Source organism: Mobula birostris, chromosome 15 (assembly GCF_030028105.1).
Source record: "Mobula birostris isolate sMobBir1 chromosome 15, sMobBir1.hap1, whole genome shotgun sequence".
Taxonomy (NCBI): domain Eukaryota; kingdom Metazoa; phylum Chordata; class Chondrichthyes; order Myliobatiformes; family Myliobatidae; genus Mobula; species Mobula birostris.
The window spans coordinates 65,964,384-65,981,609 of record NC_092384.1 but is presented as its reverse complement, the minus strand read 5'-3'; the positions used below and the strand labels follow the sequence as shown (position 1 = coordinate 65,981,609).

The 17,226-nt window shown below is 39.1% G+C and overlaps 2 protein-coding genes across 4 annotated transcripts in view; both read left to right on the top strand.

Moving 5' to 3' along the window:
• The first annotated feature begins 2,141 nt into the window (after positions 1–2,141).
• The window catches only part of LOC140210713 (meckelin-like), a 211,378-nt gene continuing 196,293 nt past the window's right edge, over positions 2,142–17,226 (top strand). For all 3 annotated transcript variants that reach the window (XM_072279933.1, XM_072279931.1, XM_072279930.1), the window contains exon 1: positions 2,142–2,358. In XM_072279933.1, coding sequence (XP_072136034.1) covers positions 2,142–2,358 — 217 coding nt within the window. The remainder of the gene's footprint in view (positions 2,359–17,226) is intronic.
• Positions 3,786–12,800, top strand: LOC140210715 (protein phosphatase 1 regulatory subunit 3D). Its single transcript, XM_072279935.1, has one exon. It carries the CDS (start codon positions 3,915–3,917, stop codon positions 4,800–4,802), a length of 888 nt encoding a protein of 295 aa, XP_072136036.1. The 5' UTR covers positions 3,786–3,914; the 3' UTR covers positions 4,803–12,800.

Sequence of the window (17,226 nt, the reverse complement as noted above, 5' to 3'; positions counted from 1 at the left end):
GTATAAAAATAAGTAAAGATGGGGTACGAGGGGGAGGTGGGGCCTTAGCGGAAGTTAGAGAAGTCGATGTTCATGCCATCAGGTTGGAGGCTACCCAGACGGAATATAAGGTGTTGTCACCAGCAACTTTTATGTGTGTTGCTTGAATTTCCAGCATCTGCAGAATTCCTGTTGTTTGCGTTTTTAATTTCATTAACAATTATTTTTCAGAAATGGCAATTTTGAAAGAGGAGCTCAATCCCAATAAATTTTAATTTGAATATCATTTTATTTTTGTGTATTAATAAATGAACAAAAACTGATATGTTGAACCATTATGGTCATGAGCTAAATATTATTTCAGTTCTAGGCACTGATGGCCAACAGTGATAAGACAAAACACGTTATTAATTTTCAAATGACGTTTATCAGTGAATTTGATCTAACCAGTTCTCAGATCTGCAAAGTGACATGCTCCTTTATTACTGAGGGTCGGTGAGTAACACGCTTTCCTCCGGTCAGAAGGTTGTGGATTTCAGTCCAATACCATAGAGGGGCATGAAGGTGGAACTGCAGTGTCAGAGGTTTACCTTGCTGAGATGTTAAACTAGGTTCCAACTGTTCTCTCAGATTGATATTTTTAAACATTCCATGCTAAGTTGGAGAAGAGCAGGAGCCTTTTCCTGGTGTTTTCAACAGCATGCCTCAATCAGCACTGCAGAAACAGCTGACTCCGCCTGTTATGATTTCCCTGATTTGAAGTGTTGCTTATACATAAACTGCCTGCCTCCTTTACATTATTTAAAAAAGAACCAAGTGTCACCACCGTTGTAATGTAGCTGGATTGGCAAGGAAAGTGTTTTGTGGAAGTCTCTCTTACAATGAAAGTAGCACACTGCCATTTGCACTTGCGGGCACAAACTGACGTAAGTACCGGGATATCAAGCACTTTGAAATTAGAACAAATCGACTGAAACCTCCACAGGCGTTTTAAAAAGGTTACCTGTATTATAAAATTCGACCGAAATTACAGTTCCATCTGTTTGCAAATTAATTGTTAAGAGGGAAAATATTTGTAACTGACAAAATTTGAAATCTATTTCATGCTACGATTTAATAATAACAGCAGGTCTGAGTCGTGTTGCTATCTTGTTGGGAACTAAAATATTTATTTTCTCATCGCAACACAGCCAGTGATATTTTGGGCATCTAAATGGCAGGGTATTTAAAATACAAATTCATTTTCATCCATTACAATTCGTCGTTGCAGTGAGTCAGCTGCTACTATAGCCGCACGTGCAAGTCGTGAATATATTCGCAGTGCGTTCATTGCTCATTGATTCTTCTCAAATTGGCCACGTCAGGAAATGTCGAGAGGTAAGCAAAGATTGAGACATCGTGTTTGTGTGTGCGCATGTAACAGTCCTTCTCTCCTCTGCTTCACATTGACCGTGAACGTGACTTCACGCACGATCTCACCGGGTGGCGCAGTTCCTGCTGCGTGTTAATACAAATCAAAACCTGTGGCGCGGCTAGATCAGAAATAAACCCTGTGCTAAAAGATCATATAAATGCTATCTCCACAATTGGCTAAGTTTTAAAGGAAAAAGTACCGGATATGTACAAGTCAAGGCGCAAATGAAAGAAAATCGGGACTTTAATCTGGATATCGCACATCAGAAATTGTATCAATATCTTGGAGCGAGTTGATCCCAACTCGTCTTTTAATTACTAACTCCAGAAATGTAGCTCTCCAGCTATCGCAGTATCCATGAATAATTAAAACCTAAACATTGATATATTACGCGTGTAAGTATCTGTAGAGGAGACTTTAAAGGCAAATAGTACTGCAGTTACTCGAATTGAGTATGACGTACTACTCTGGTGCAGTGTCAAAAATCAAAAGCAAATAAAAGTATAACATGCTCGTACGGGTAGACAGCATCTTATGTGAACTGAGAAAAGTTGGAGATGATCCCTTACTCTGCAATTTAAAACTTCCTCTGTGGACGGAGACAGGTAACAGGATGCAGCCGAAGAGATAATGAGTAACACACAGCGGTAGTACTGTTGAAAGAATGTGGTGAACATAAACCTTGGTGATTAAACGATAGGTTTGGATCAGTTATTTATTACACCTGAAATAGCAGGGATTAAAGAAAATGAACATTGGAAATATAAGACGCAAGACTGGAATGGCTTTGACAATGAAGTTGCCAAATTCAGCTAACCAGCTCACAGATGAGCAATGTGATATGCTCCTCAGTTGGTGTGGTTCGGTGAGTAACACTTCCTTCCAGTCAGCAAATCGTGGGTTCAAGTCCCACGTTGAAGATATTGGCATGAAGATCGAGACTGATGCAGTATTGACTGTAAGAGGTTGGTTTTTAGATGAGGTCTGCTTTTTCCTATGTATCATTGGGTCTGGAAATGTATATCGTTATGGGTCTACAGGTGAGATATTGTTCCTTGCCCTGGAATAGTGTTCAAGGTGGAATGCAGAGCAAGATTGAGGCTTGCTTGCAAACATGCAAATTAGCAGCACTAATGACCACTTGGCTTAATCGATTCATATTTAATGAGATCTTGGTTATTCTGATTTTTATCCTCAACTCTGCATTCCTTTTACCCTTGTTTATCCAAATTATCTGAAAAAAAATGGTTCCAGCTTTGTAGAAGAATTCCAAAGACCCCTGATCTTGGGGGGGGGGGGGACTCATTTCCCTCTACCTTAAATGGATAACCCCTTACTTTTAAGCCGGAGCCCTTTAAATTTAAATTCTCCCGCCAGAAGAAGCATTTTATCCATAACTGCCTTCAGAATTTCAATTAAGACCCTTCTCCAGTGGATACAGCCCAGCCTGTTCATCCATCCCGGGTTGCTTTGGTTGGTCACCCTTCCGGGAACTGCTTCCAACACATCACATTGACAACGTCTTTCCTTAAATAAAGTACTACAGATGCCCTTTCATTTCTAACCTGGCTCTTCCTCAAGTGTGTCAAACTGGACACACTGGAGGCTGTGGTAGAACACAGGACCCTACGGAAAATCCTGGCAATTCTGGACAATATTTCTCACCCCCTGTATGCTACTTTGGCTGAACAGAGGAGCACTTTCAGTAATAGACTGTCACTAAGACAAAACGCCCAAGAGCGCTATATGAAGTCCTTCTCAAACTCGGCCATTACGCTCTATCATGGGTCAACCTATTGCCGGGGAAGTGATGAACCCCTCCTGTTAGCTTGTTTGAGGTAACTTGTTTTTTTGTATTCTTTCTTACCTCCCTTTTAATATTCGTATATCTGTGCAATTGTAATGCTACTGTGACACTGTAATTTCCTTTGGGATCAATAATGCATCTATTTTCACCCCTTTCGAGAGCCCTGAATTCAAACAAGATTCAGTCCGCGTCCACCAACCATTTCCAATCCGCCTCTACTCCACCCAACTCAACGAGGATTAACCCCATCTCTCTCGCGCTCTGCACTGAACTCGATTTGAATTCGCTTCTAGTGTCCGGGTTGAAATTATCATGTTGCTAAGCGCTCTTGGTTTCCGCACCAAGTCCCTTTATATTTATGATTAATGCTAACGATAAGTTGTGATCCCAACGGGGCTTCTGTTTGATTTATTCGTCACTACGTTTGGTACTTTAGATTTTAAAGCGCACCCGCCCCCTTCCTCCTGTTACACGCCTGGAACTCGATAGGGTGTTACGAAGGCTTGATTGTCATCCACGTCATTGCACTTTAAGCCCAGTTTCCTCCGTAGACTGTTAAATGTATTTCCCCTCCTTCATATAGGAACACGTTCCGCAGTTCTACCGCAGACACCGAGCTATCCAGGCGTTCGGCAAATCAACAAAATGTGGTTTTAGCACGGAGGTCCGGCCCACCTCTTGCAAACCTACCCCAGCCTCACTCGTCTGTCCCTCATGGAGAAGCTGGAGGTTCATTCGAGCCTGTGCATACCTCGGAACTTCAGTTGCATAGCCGGTCTCAACGGCAGCTTGGCGGAGGAATATGCCGGCTGTGGAGCGGAAGGAGAGCTCGACTGTCACCCCAAATGTCACCAGCAGGAGAGGAGCCGAGAAGGGTCCAGCAACTGCGGTGGTCATCCCAGCCCCGGTCAACGCAGGAGGGCCAAGTCGCTGCCAGCCCCGGCCGATCGAGGAGCCGCCTCTCTGGAGAAAGCCTCTGCCTGCCGGGCCAGGAGGAAGAGTGTCCGCTTTGCAGACTCATTGGGCTTGGAGTTGACCACCATCAAGCACTTCTGCGATGCTGACGTGCCCCAGATCCCGCACCGAGTTATGGCTAGGCTGAGGAACGAGCGACCCGATTGTCTGCTGCCCACCGACATGATGGACATACTATTGGACAACCCAGCCCACACGCTGGAGCCCACGTTCAGCAACCCCGTCAGCTGTCCCGGCTTCCTGGAGAGGGTCAGGACGGATAAGGTGTGTCTGGAGTCCTTTTCCACTGACCAGTTCAGTATCCTTGGGCTCATCAGGGTCTCCAATATCGCCTTCGAGAAGCAGGTGGTGGTCAGGTATACCCTCAACCAGTGGACCTCTTTCGTGGACATCGTAGCCAGCCACAGCTCGCACTCTGCGGACGGCCAGACTGACACTTTCTTCTTTAAATTGATCACCCCGCTCTTTCTGGACATGGGTGGAACTATGCAGTTCGCCATCCGCTACCTGGTGGCAGAACAGGAGTTCTGGGACAATAATAAAGGTCTCAACTACCAGGTTGTAAGTCACAAGGTTAAAGTCTCCCCTCCCAAGGACTGGGAAAATGGCTGGATTCACTTCATTTGAACGGAAAAGAGGAAACTTTCTTTACCGCGTCTGCATGGTGGTGTTTGAGAAGTCGCATCTGGTCCATCTTGTCTCCTGCAAGGTTTCGGTTTCTGTTTGAAGGTATTAAGTCGTGGGGACCACTGAAAACTGGAAATTCTCCTTAACTGCTTCCATTCAGTGTTGTGGCAGGGAAAGTTGTCGTCAGTCATTATAAGCAATAAGTTGAGTTCAGTTTCCGTTGTGAGGTGGGAGGGTCAGTGTTTTTATGATCAGGTATACACGAATAGGAATCACCGATTTACCACGTTAATTTTTGTTTTCCGTCTCCACGGAGGCTGCCTGCTAATTATGTCCAGCATTTCGTGTTTTAATAAGCTTGAGCAGTAACGGGTGTAAGGGTAACCTGTGAGATTAACAGCACGAGACTTCTTAACCAGCTACAGGGAGAGGTGACTAAATTTCAGCAGACTTCCAAACTTGAGCCCTTTATATAAAAAATCCTTTTTTTAAGAAATGTTTTTTAATTTTATAAGGTGCACTTTTGCGTTTCCAAAATGGCACTTTTACTTGACTGCTTAATCAGCGAATAATATAACTAAGTTTGAAGACTTGTACTATCTTTAGAAAATGATGTCTGGACAATCTTTTCATCACCTTTGCAAAGACTTCATAATCCTACATGCCACTTGCAACAAATAAATGCAGTCGTCCTTTGACTCCTACCCATTCCAAAGGAAAGTTGCACTATCTGGCAGTTCTCCAAGGAGGAAACCTGGATAACCTTTCAGAACTGACAAGGGTGCTGATGGCAGAGGGTGAATTGCTTATTATGGTCTCTGGGAGCTTCCTGCAAAGGGAGTCAGACACAAATAATTTCTCTCTGGACCAAGTGTGATTGAACATAGTAAGCTCCCAGGGAGTGGTGTTGAAGTGTAAGTAATTAAATTGTGTAAGTATCATCCTGAGTATTATACACTCAGAAATCTGTTAAGGATAAAGCCAAAGGATCTGATTTCTGAACCATATAAAAATGGTCTGCAAAAGATATAAAATAGTATGTTTAAAGATTTCTGTAATAATTAAATATATATGGACAAGTTTTAGAGTTTGTGAAGGTGTATGTGTGGTGGGGAAGACAAAAAAAACACTGTGCCCTTTGGCCAAAAGATAGATATCTTTAGATTTCATTCATTGGTTCTTTAGAATATAAACCTTCCGAAGCCCTTGCTTAAACCATAAGGTAAAGGTGGACAATTGCATCAGCATTAGTAACATCTCATGTTGTAGATTTTAAGTTTGGTGATGAAATTGTATTGCTGCTGAATCATGTTGGTGTACATTGAAGGTTTGTTAGGTTTGTGGAGAATGGCTCAGCTATTTTATTTTCACTGTTTACTATGTGTACAGTCTGCTTGGCAATATGATTTGTGTGTCCAGTTAAATATTCTCTGGCATTTTTGTGAATGAAATATACCTTTAAAATGAAAGCAGTTTCTTTGCAATTGAGATATAAGGTCTATAAGCTTTCTTCCAGTTTGGCATCAGTGTTGCTCTTAAATACAAGAAAGTCTGCAGATGCTGGAAATCCATAGCAACGCACACAAATTGCCGGAGAAACTCCAGCATTTTGAGAGTGGTCTTAGTTGGCCAGCAGGAGGATAAGAAGTTTTGCTTGATGTAGACCATGGTGGATATGACCAAATTCCATTTCCCATTTATTTACAAGCCAAAATATATGGAATTCAATAGCCCAATGGTTCCTGGTAGAGCAATTATATGTTTCCCTTTTCCCTCGCTCTTTCCCTTTAGCACTGCCAAATTATTCTCTCGTGAAAATCATAAACATGAGATTCTGCAGATTTTGGAAATCCAAATAACAAACACAAAATGCTAGAGGGACTCGGCAAGTCAGGCAGCATGTATGGAGAGGAATAAAGAGCCGATGTTTTAGTCGAGGAGTCTGCAGAGAAACTGAGTAACCTACTAAGTTCCTCCAGCAGTGTGCGTTTCTCTCAAGTGAATGCTCATTTCCCATTTGAAGGTGCTGATTGATTCTATTTCCACCTCAATACAGGCAGAGTTCCAGATCATTATTGTCTACATGCTTCATCGTTTTCCTTGAATCTTCCATCAAAAAAATCTTTGCCACCAGCTGTTAAATCTGCTTCTTTCTATCTAAACTGCAATCTGCTACCCTTTTGATAAATCTCAAGTTGTCTTTGCCTTAAACAGAACAAGTCCACCTTCTCCAGTTTAACCCAATAACAGAAATTCTTTATCCTGTAAAGTCATTAGTACTTTCTGGCCACTCTTCAACTTTTGAGAAGCATGCATATGATATGGAATTTTAATGCATTATCTAGAACTTTCAGTAGGGGGGCAAAGTATTAGCTGTCTACATGATGATTAGGCTTTATAAAAATCGAGCTCTGAAGTTTCAAATAAAACAGAAGTTAGAGTGTAGACCTGTCAGATATGAAGATATTGAGCTTTAATCCCAAGAAGCCTCCTGTATCAATTTGAGTAGATAAGTATGTTTACTGCTACACTTACAAATAGTTTTTTTTACTTTTAATTGCTTTTACACTGTACATAACATTTAGATCATTTTTAAAAAGAGCAATATTACATTCATTTTAGCATGAGCTGGAGGAAGACTGGAGAAACCCACATTGTTGATCATGCAACCGAGAAAGCTGAAAGGTAACAAAGAATTTAAATTTCTGAGGGAGGTGTCAGGCGAAACTGCTTCCACTGACAGGCAGGCCAGGGTGAATAGCTAAAGAATGTACAATAAATTATCATATTTGGAGTGCACAGGCTGAAGGCACACTCAAAGGCAACTTTGGGGGGGGGGGATTGGATGAGAAAAGAGGTTTTGGGAAGAATAATTAAGTGGGACCAATTCCATAGTCATCACAGACAGGATGAGCCAAATGACATCTGTCATTTGTATGGCTTAATTTAAATGACTTAATATAAACATCTGTAATTTTAACTGCAATTGATTTTAAGGATTGTGTCAGCATGGACTATTTCCACAGAGTTGCTTCACAATGTGTTTTTTTTTAAATGGCTTCCTAAAACAAAAATCCTTTATTTCATTAACCAACCAAGGAAAAACATGTAAATTATATTTGATTAGACTGAAATACTAGTAACTCGGTGCATGCATTAGTATTATTCGGGGATAGCTCCTATTGCTGTGCTGCTGCAGATTAGTGGTAGCTTTATTTGTGCCGTGAAATGTAAAGTGTTCAGATTGTTTGAAGCCTGAGCAGTTTTGAAGGTTAGAAGGGACTCCCTTTTATTGTCTGTTCAAAGTAAACTGAATTTACTGGTGTGCCAATTTTGTGGTATTGCTCTGCTGAGTAAAGTTCCCATAAATTATTTTGAAAGCAGGTGAATTTAAGGGAAATGCTAATTTCTTTAACATTATTTCCAGTGTATGAGGAAACCTGCAGTATTGGGCCACACTTAGCCTGTACCCTAATCTTGTACTCCCTTTTCCTGTGATTTCCACTTTCCCACTGCTCAACATCTCCAGGGTACAGGCTTTAGTGTAGATTGATCATTCTTTAAAGTCTGGTCTCGGTGCTTACTGATAAATAACCTAAGTGCCTTTGGATGTCCTGTAGCAATCAGTTTGAGATTTAAAGTTTCACATAGAAGGGAGATAAACGTTGCCAATGTTTAGAAGTAGACTCTAAAGTTTTTGACAATGGTTGCAAAGCTGGAAAATGGAAGACAATCCAATGCATGTGCCATATCTAGTATCTACTGTGTTTTTAAAGGACCCCAAACAGGGGCCTTAGAAGTTTTATTAATCTCATTGTAGGCGTGGATGCAGGAACTGTTCACTTGCACCTCCTCCCCACACTAAGACCTGCCCTGCCACTTGTTGATTTCTTTTGATTCAGTGAATCTCCAATCCATTTTCCTACTTCATCGCCATGTGCACTAAACCTTTTACTGTCCGAGCATTTAACAAGCAGCCTTAAAAATGAATGCCTAGGCATCTGAGAATGAGATGTACCACATTCTACACTCTCTTTCAGTCCTAAACCCTTTATCCTGAGGTAACGCCCTCAATTTTGGACTCCTAACGAGAAAAAAAGTACCTCTTAGCATCCACCCAGTTAGAGGTCTGCTCCACACAGTTAAAGCCCTATTAAGCATGGCTGTAAGTATAACATTTCAAATGTGCTCTTGATCTGGTTCTGAACTAAACACTAAATATGGGTCAAGGGCATTGACTAAGCAAATCTTCCTGAACTGAATAAAGTACTAAGCAATTTGGTGTGGCAAGACTCAACCCAGCTTCAGCATTTTTTTTCCCAGAATAACCATTCAACCTGACCCACATCCAACTTGTATAGATGGGGGACTTTGGGTGGCTGGGCTCTATTCAGAGTTTAAGCTAGTCCTAACCAATTTTTTTTTTTTTTTTGTAGCAATCAAGTGATATGGTTTTAGTTAGTAATGTTACAGTGACTGAATGGAAATGTTTATAATTTCTAAAACTACTGAATTGCCCATTCTCAGTATAAGCCCTGTGGTCACTTTATTAAGTACAGGGAGTACCTAATAAAGTGGCCATTGATGGTATGTTTGTGGTCTTCAGCTGCTGTAGCCCATCCTTCAAGGTTTGTGTTGTGCACTCAGAGCTACTCTTCTGTACACCACTGTTGCAACGTGTGATTACTTGAGTTACAGTCACCTTCCTGCCAGCTTGAACCAGTCTGTCCAGCCTCCTCTGATCTCTGTCCTCAACAAGTCATTTTCACCCACAGAACTGCTGCTTACTGGATTTCTTGGGCTTTTTTTTTTTGCACCATTCTCTGTAAACTCTAGAGACTTGTGCATGAAAATCCCAGGAGATCAGCAGTTTCAGAGAACCCAAGCTACCCTTTCTGGCACCCACAGTCATTCCACGATCAAAGTCACTTAGATCACATTTCTTCCCCATACTAATGGTTGGTCTGAACAATATCTGAATTTCTTGACCATGTCTGCATACTTTTAACGCATTGAGTTGATGGCACATAATTGACTGATTAGATATTTGCATTAACAAGCTAGTGTACCATATAAAGTGGCCACTGAGTGTATCTCCCTTCCTGGTTTAAGGGGAACTGTAGTCCATCTTTCTCATGTATCAAACCATTGCCATTTTACCTCTGCTATTCTTTTCCATCAATAGCAGATGGCTGTTATTTTGCATAATAGAAGAATCTACCTTGATTATCACAGCAACTGTAAGAAAGGCTGATGATTGTGATGCAACTTTATTACACTGTAACCACATTTTAAATCTACTATATCTTTTGGTTAAATAAATGACTGAGTTACTTCTGTACCATTAACAACTTGTTTAGTTTAACCAGTGGATAGCTAAACCACATTGATCAGAAAGATCCCAGATTTGATATCTCTGGTTTGTGCTAAAATGTGTTGGAGGTGACGTGTTTCTGGGATATATCGAATAAGACCTATGCCTTTCATAGTTAAATAGTTTAATTCTCTGCTCTCCGATTTAGGGAATACCAGCACACAATCTTATTTCCTTATGAAACTGCAGCCCAACTTCAGTCAATACATTGATGGAGCAGGGAAATTGGAGAAACTAACCTGGATTCTATAATTAAAAAGAAAAACTCTTTACTTAAATTTCCATGCTGTAATATAAAAATCTTGTAAATCTTTTGCACATTAGTGTCATAAATTTGCATATGATTTTGGCAGTGAACACCACTTATTCTGAGTAGGTCTGGTACTATTTAACTGATTAATTCAGCATAATGATACATAATTTATGTACTTCAACATTTAGTTGAATAACAACCTACACCCAAGTTATCTATATGTCATGCTTCTGTGAAAGGTACCAAGATATTATAGAGAATTATGGAATCATAACATCATAGAAGGTGATCATTGGAGCAGTTATGTCTGCACCAGCTCCTGTCATGTAGTCCTCTTTGTCTCACTGCCCACCTCCTTCCCCATGGTCCTGCAAATTATTTTCTTCAAGTGCCTATCCATTTTTCTTTTGAAACCTCTAACTCTATTCTATCATCCTAACTTAAGTGAGTTCTGAAGCCTAACCAATTCCTGTGTTGAAAGGAAATTATTTTCCTAAATTCCCCTGTCTTTTGCCCATTCTTTACATATTTACCCTCTCCTTGTCTAACTGATAATGGGAAGATGTTTACTATAAAATCTTAAGTATTCAATAAGATTTCTCTTCTTCCACACCTTCTTTACTTTTCAAACATGTACATTAAAGTGTTTCTCCTGATTGTTCAAGTAGTAGACTACAGAAAATTGTACGTCCATAATTATGGGAGTGCTGTTGACATGCAATGGTGGAACGACATTCATACATTCATGATTTTGAAGTATGCTACCATGGAAGAAAACTATTCACTATTGTCATTTTGGAGTTGCTTTCAGATAAGACACCAGCTCCCGGGCTTTTGTAGAGCAAAAAGATGATAAGAGAGGGCAACCAAGGGACAACTCCTATTCTGAAAGATATTTTTGGGCCAGTACATGTGGGATGGTACTTGAGAACCACAGAACTCCCTCCAGTATCTGTAGATGGAGTGGCAGCAGGGACAGGCTAAAATAAACACAGACAACAGATAAGGAAATCAGTGGAAAGTAAGATGAGAGAATATGCATGATCTTAACCATCCATTTAGACAATTATTTCTCATGCTGGGTATTTAAAATGTGACTGTGTAAATGTTTTACTGTGATAAATGATTGTATTTTTACATGGATATAAAGAATTGAATCTATTTTTAAAAAATTAAACATCAGCATATGTTGTATTGAATGCACAATTTCTGTCAGACTGAAACATTCAGGATTCATTACTATGTGTGTGTTTTGAAAATGCATTCTTTTTGACTCATTATTTTAAAATTTAAGTCACTGTTTACCCAACTACAGTTTGTATTTTTCCCATTATGTAATGGCAGAGTTGGCTTTCATTTCCAGATTCTGACCGAACAAGCTATAGGACTTATTGTTAAAATGGACCTAAAGTTTACCTGTATTAGCATCCCTTGGTGCAGTTACTAATTCTTACCTGTTTTTATTTTATTCTGACAGAATATCTGTAATTAATGGAGTTTTTTGTTTGGAAAATGGTGAATTATCAATGCCAAGGAAATGTTAATGAGTTATTTTGCACAGACTAGATTTATTTGATATAGAGCATTAGGATCTTCAGGGAGATTTATCAGAGGGTTTCCAGAAAACTGTTCTACCGATGTGTATTATTTCCTCCTTGATCTATTTTCACAAGTTATTTTGAATGCACCAGCATTATAAGCATGCCCATTCAAACTGCTAGTAAACTTGCACACTCTCTCTGATTTGCTGAATTCAATTTATTTTTTGGTAACTTCAATGTGTCTTCACTTGGAAGGTGTATTAAGTTTTTCAGCTTTGAGATACTGTCACTTGTGCAATAGCATATCTGTGAACTATGCAATATTTAATCTCAATTGGTTATTAGATCTGCCAAAGTATTTTAGATGGATATATATCGAATTCCTGTTGATTTTAGACAATGTCTTCATTTGGTGTAGTACATATTTGATCTTTGTACAATTCAGGTGGCTACTATTTGTTTGTCCCTGTGTCTGCATGTTGTTTCATTTTATGGAGTGAAAACTTGTTATCAAAATAAGATTTAAAATTATATCAAATGTTTTATGTCTTGTCAATTTGAGGGGAGTGATTTCTGTATTGATTTTAGTGTCTGCAATGTTCAGTTTGTTGCCTGTACTTAAAGCAGTAAATCTTGGTGAACAATTGCATTTTGTTATGATCAATATAGTTTGATTACAGAAACCAAACTTGTCCATTGACTAATCTAGGACAAGTTGCCTATATACAAAATAGTACTGTTGTATTTTCTATTTGTGAACCTTGTAATGTGGAAACATTGGTTTATATTTTTGTACGATGATGTCAATAAACTTCTGTGTTGCACTTCTACTTATGAGTATTTTCTTTAATACTGAATATTGCCTTTAAGTAAAGATGAAGAAATCTTTAATGTTAAAGGAACTAAATTCAATGTTATTGCTTTGAGGTCTAGGAATGTGCTCAGTTAATTTCCACTTGAAGTGCTTCCAAAGCTGGTTAATCCATTCCAACAACTTTTTCAAAAATCCCTGAGGAAATCCATTATCTCTTCCAAGGTGATGGTGAGAAATATCATGGAAGGGCAACTGTTGTCTTTGCCAACTCTTGTTGATCAGTTTGAACACCTTAACGGAACAGTATCAATGTTCGCTTTGATGCCACCCTTCCCCATTAGACCACACCATGGATCTGTGGTAATAACTGTCCTTCCAATGTCCTCTTGACTGACTTATTGACGAGGAACATGTGATCATAAACTGCTTTCTGATAAGGTTCCTCAGTTTTAGTGCAGGAAAGGGGAAATTTAATGTGGGAGAAATAAGCACTCACCACTTCCTATAAATTAACTCAACATTCATCAAATTTGTACAAAATGTATATTATGTACAATATAATATTTGTAGAGGGATCTACAGCTCTGTGGGTTGTACTGAGTCAGTCTGAAGTTTCATTCTAGATGAGCATATATATCTCCAGGTGTTAACTCCTGTGCATTAAGGGAGTGCTGCATTGTTGAAGATGTTTTTGTCATATGGTACATTAAACTGAAACAAAAAAGGAGAATGTCAGGATGCTGCCTGGATTAGAGAGCATGTCTTATGAGGAGAGATTGAGTGAGCAAGGTCTTTTTTTTCTTTGTAGTGAAAGAGAGTGAGAGGTGACTTCATAGGGAGGCATTGATAGAGTGGACAGCCAGAGACTTTCCCAAGGTGGAAATGGCTAATACGATAGGGCTTGATTTTAAGGTGATTGGAGGAAATATAGGAAGGATATCAAAAATAGGTGTTTTTTTTTTACACAAGATTGGTAGATGCTTGGAACTGTTGCCACGGGTGGTAGTTGAGGCAGATACATTAGAGACATTTAAGAGATTCTGATAGGTACAGGGATGAAAGGAGGCAGAAAAGAAGTATTATGTTGATCTTCAGAGTAGGTTAAAAGGCTGCACAATATCGTGGGCCAGAGGGCCTATACTGTCCTGTACTATTCTTGTATTCTAAAACCCTGCAAACACTGGAAATCTAAAATAAACAGAACACCCAGAGAAAAGCAGGTCATGAAACCAATGCTGGAGAAAGCTTGCATTTCAGCTCTGTGACCTTTAATCAGAAGTAGGAAAAGTTAGAAATCAAACACATTTTAGGTTGCAGAGGAGAGGGAGGATTGGAGAGTGTTAAGGGAATGATAGGGTGAGGACTAGGAGAGGCTAGATGAGACAAGTTGTGCTGGTGCCAGAATGAGAGACGAGTGAAGGCTTCTTATTCACTGCTGATCTGTCTCCTGGAGATATGGATAGAAGGAGCTGGATGAAGGTAGAAAGGATGAGGTATAAGAGGTTATAGTAAGGGATTTAGAAGGAAGTTGAGAGGGACTATTCTCACCTAGAGAGTGGTGACTATGTGAAGAATACTATCCAACGGAGTGCTGGAAGCAGAGGCACTAACAACGTTAACAAGTGTTCAGACAAGTCCCTGAATTGCCTGTTTATAGAAGATTATGGGCCTTATATAGATGGGAGTCCAGTGACTAGTGTGGGTGTGGTGGTCTAAATGGCCTATTTCTCTAATGTCTGACTCTTAACTGCTCATTTGAGTATGTGTTGTCACGTGACCAGCAACAATGAATATAGAATTGAGCCAGGTTTTATAAACAAATAAACATTTATTAAACTCAGCTCAAAATTAGTAAAAAGATAAACAAATGAAAACCTTAACTGGAAGTAAACTACTATGCGGCCATTTAACAAACTGTTGAACTCAGTACTAGTTCTTAAAGCAATAAATGTGAAAACAGTCTTAAAGTGGTAAATTCAAACACAAATCTTTGAATGGTAAATTTGGAAGTCCAAGAGACTTATACAGTCAATTAGGAGAGACTTTCCTGAAGTAAAGAATTCCTCAAAGACACGACGTTAGTGCCAATCCCAGCCGGAACCTGCCTTGGCCGCAGGATTCACGACGACGGAAATAAAACGGTTTAAAGGCACTGACCTTTTTCCTCTGTAGACTAGATACTGCACAACCTTTCTGCTACCTTTTAGCAGAGGTTATCTCATGCAGATCACTCTTACTTGAACAAATTCAATAATGGTCGATTCTCTCCAAAACCGCCAAATGACTCCTTCAGGGTCCTGTCTTCAATCTCCAATATTACTGAAAAGGTTCATCAACAAATCTGGCAACTATTGGTGAAACTGCCGGCCAACACTTCTGCACCTTACAATAGACAGTAAAACTCTGTTTTAAAATTAAACTGCGTCATGAGATTAATAAGCAGCGTAGTGGAGTATCTGATTGACAATCTAACTGAAAACCAACTGCATCACCAGGGGTCTACACTTATATACCTGGTGAGAACAGGTCATCACGTGACCTCACATTGGTGAGAAAATTACATCATGTGACCTCTGCAAGACCATTACATCATCCTCATAAGTCAATCACAAGATATCCATGAAGTATGTAACACCTCCCTCCAAAAAAGATTTGGTCTTTTAGGAGCAAAATTTTAACAATTAACTATTTAAAAAAAATACAAATGTATAAAATTTACAACATACACAGTATACACAGTATCATCATACAGCCTTTTACAAACTAATATACAGTAGGAGTGTTACAAAGGTTAAAATATCACTCCATAAAAAATTACATTGTACATTTAACATCGAGATAGACAATCAGTGATTACATTATCTTTACCTTTTAATGAGTTATCAAAATATTATACTCCTGTAACATCAAACTTTGTTGCTAAATTGGAGTTTGATTTATTTCCTTAATCATTTTCTTTAACTGCGCCCGGACCTACAACATAACCAAGGTAAGTCACTGTGGCATAACCAAATTCACTTTTAGCTAAGTTAATAGTTAAGTTAGCTTTTGAAAGTCTTTCAAATAGTATCTCCATTGCAGTAACATGTGCTTTCCAAGTATTATTTCCTGTAACTAAGTCATCAACATAGGCATCTGTATCTTTTAACCCATGAATCACACTATTAATCATTCTCTGGAAAGTACCTGGTGCATTCTTCATCCCAAATGGAAGAACATTATATTCATATAACCCAGATCGAGTTACAAATGCAGAAATCTATCCGTCAATGGAACACACCAATAACCTTTTAATAAATCAATCTTTGTAAGGAACCTTGCTTGTCCAACTTTATCCACACAATCATCTACCTTAGGGATTGGATATGCATCAGTTTTTGTCACAGCATTCACCTTACTGTAATCTCTACAAAACCTAATACTATTGTCTGCTTCAGGCACCATAAAACAAGGTGAACTCCAATTCAAATTAGGTCTAATAATATTATTCTCTAACATACACTTAATTTCTTGTTCAGCAAGTTCACATTTTTCCCTGTTCATCCAATACGGATGTTGTTTTATGGGTTTTGCATCTCCAACATTTACATCATGTGAGGCTACGGTAGTTCTTCCAGGAACATCTGGAAATATATCCCTATATTTAAAAACTAACTGTTTCATCTGCTCTCTCTGCTCTGGCTGTAAATGAGCTAATTTCTCATCAATATTTTCCAGAATTGTTGAATTTGGTAACCTAGCTGAAATAATGTTGGGTTTAAAATGAGTTTCAGACAAATCATCCATTAAGTTTTTATGAAGATCAGAGTCATTATTGACCATAACAATCATAGTAGCAGCCTCTTTCTCATAATACGGTTTTATCATATTTATATGACACAGCTGCGTTGGCTTTCTTCAATTTGGGGTCTTTATCGTGTAATCCACATCATTTACTTTAGATTTAATCTCATTAGGACCATGAAATTTAGCTTGTAATGGGTTTGTTTGCACCGGGAAAAGAACCAACACCTGATCTCCAGGCTTAAATGACCTCATTCTAGCTTCCTTATCATACCAAGTTTTCATCTTCTCCTGAGCCAATTTTAAATTTCCCTTGGCCAAGCTACAAGCTTTATGTAATCGTTCCTTGAATTTTAAAACATAATCCAGCAAATTAGTGTGTACCTCTATATTAATCCACTGTTCTTTCAACAAGGCCAAAGGTCCTCGAACTCTATGCCCAAACACAAGTTCAAAAGGACTAAAATCTAATGATTCCTGTACTGCCTCCTGTACTGCAAAAAGTAGTAAATGTACGCCTTCATCCCAGTCTTTTTCATTTTCCACACAATATGTCCTAATCATAGTTTTGAGGGTAGAATGGAATCTCTCCAAGGCTCCTTGCAATTCTGGATGGTATGCAGATGAGGTAAGCTGTTTTGCTCCCAGTTTATAAACTA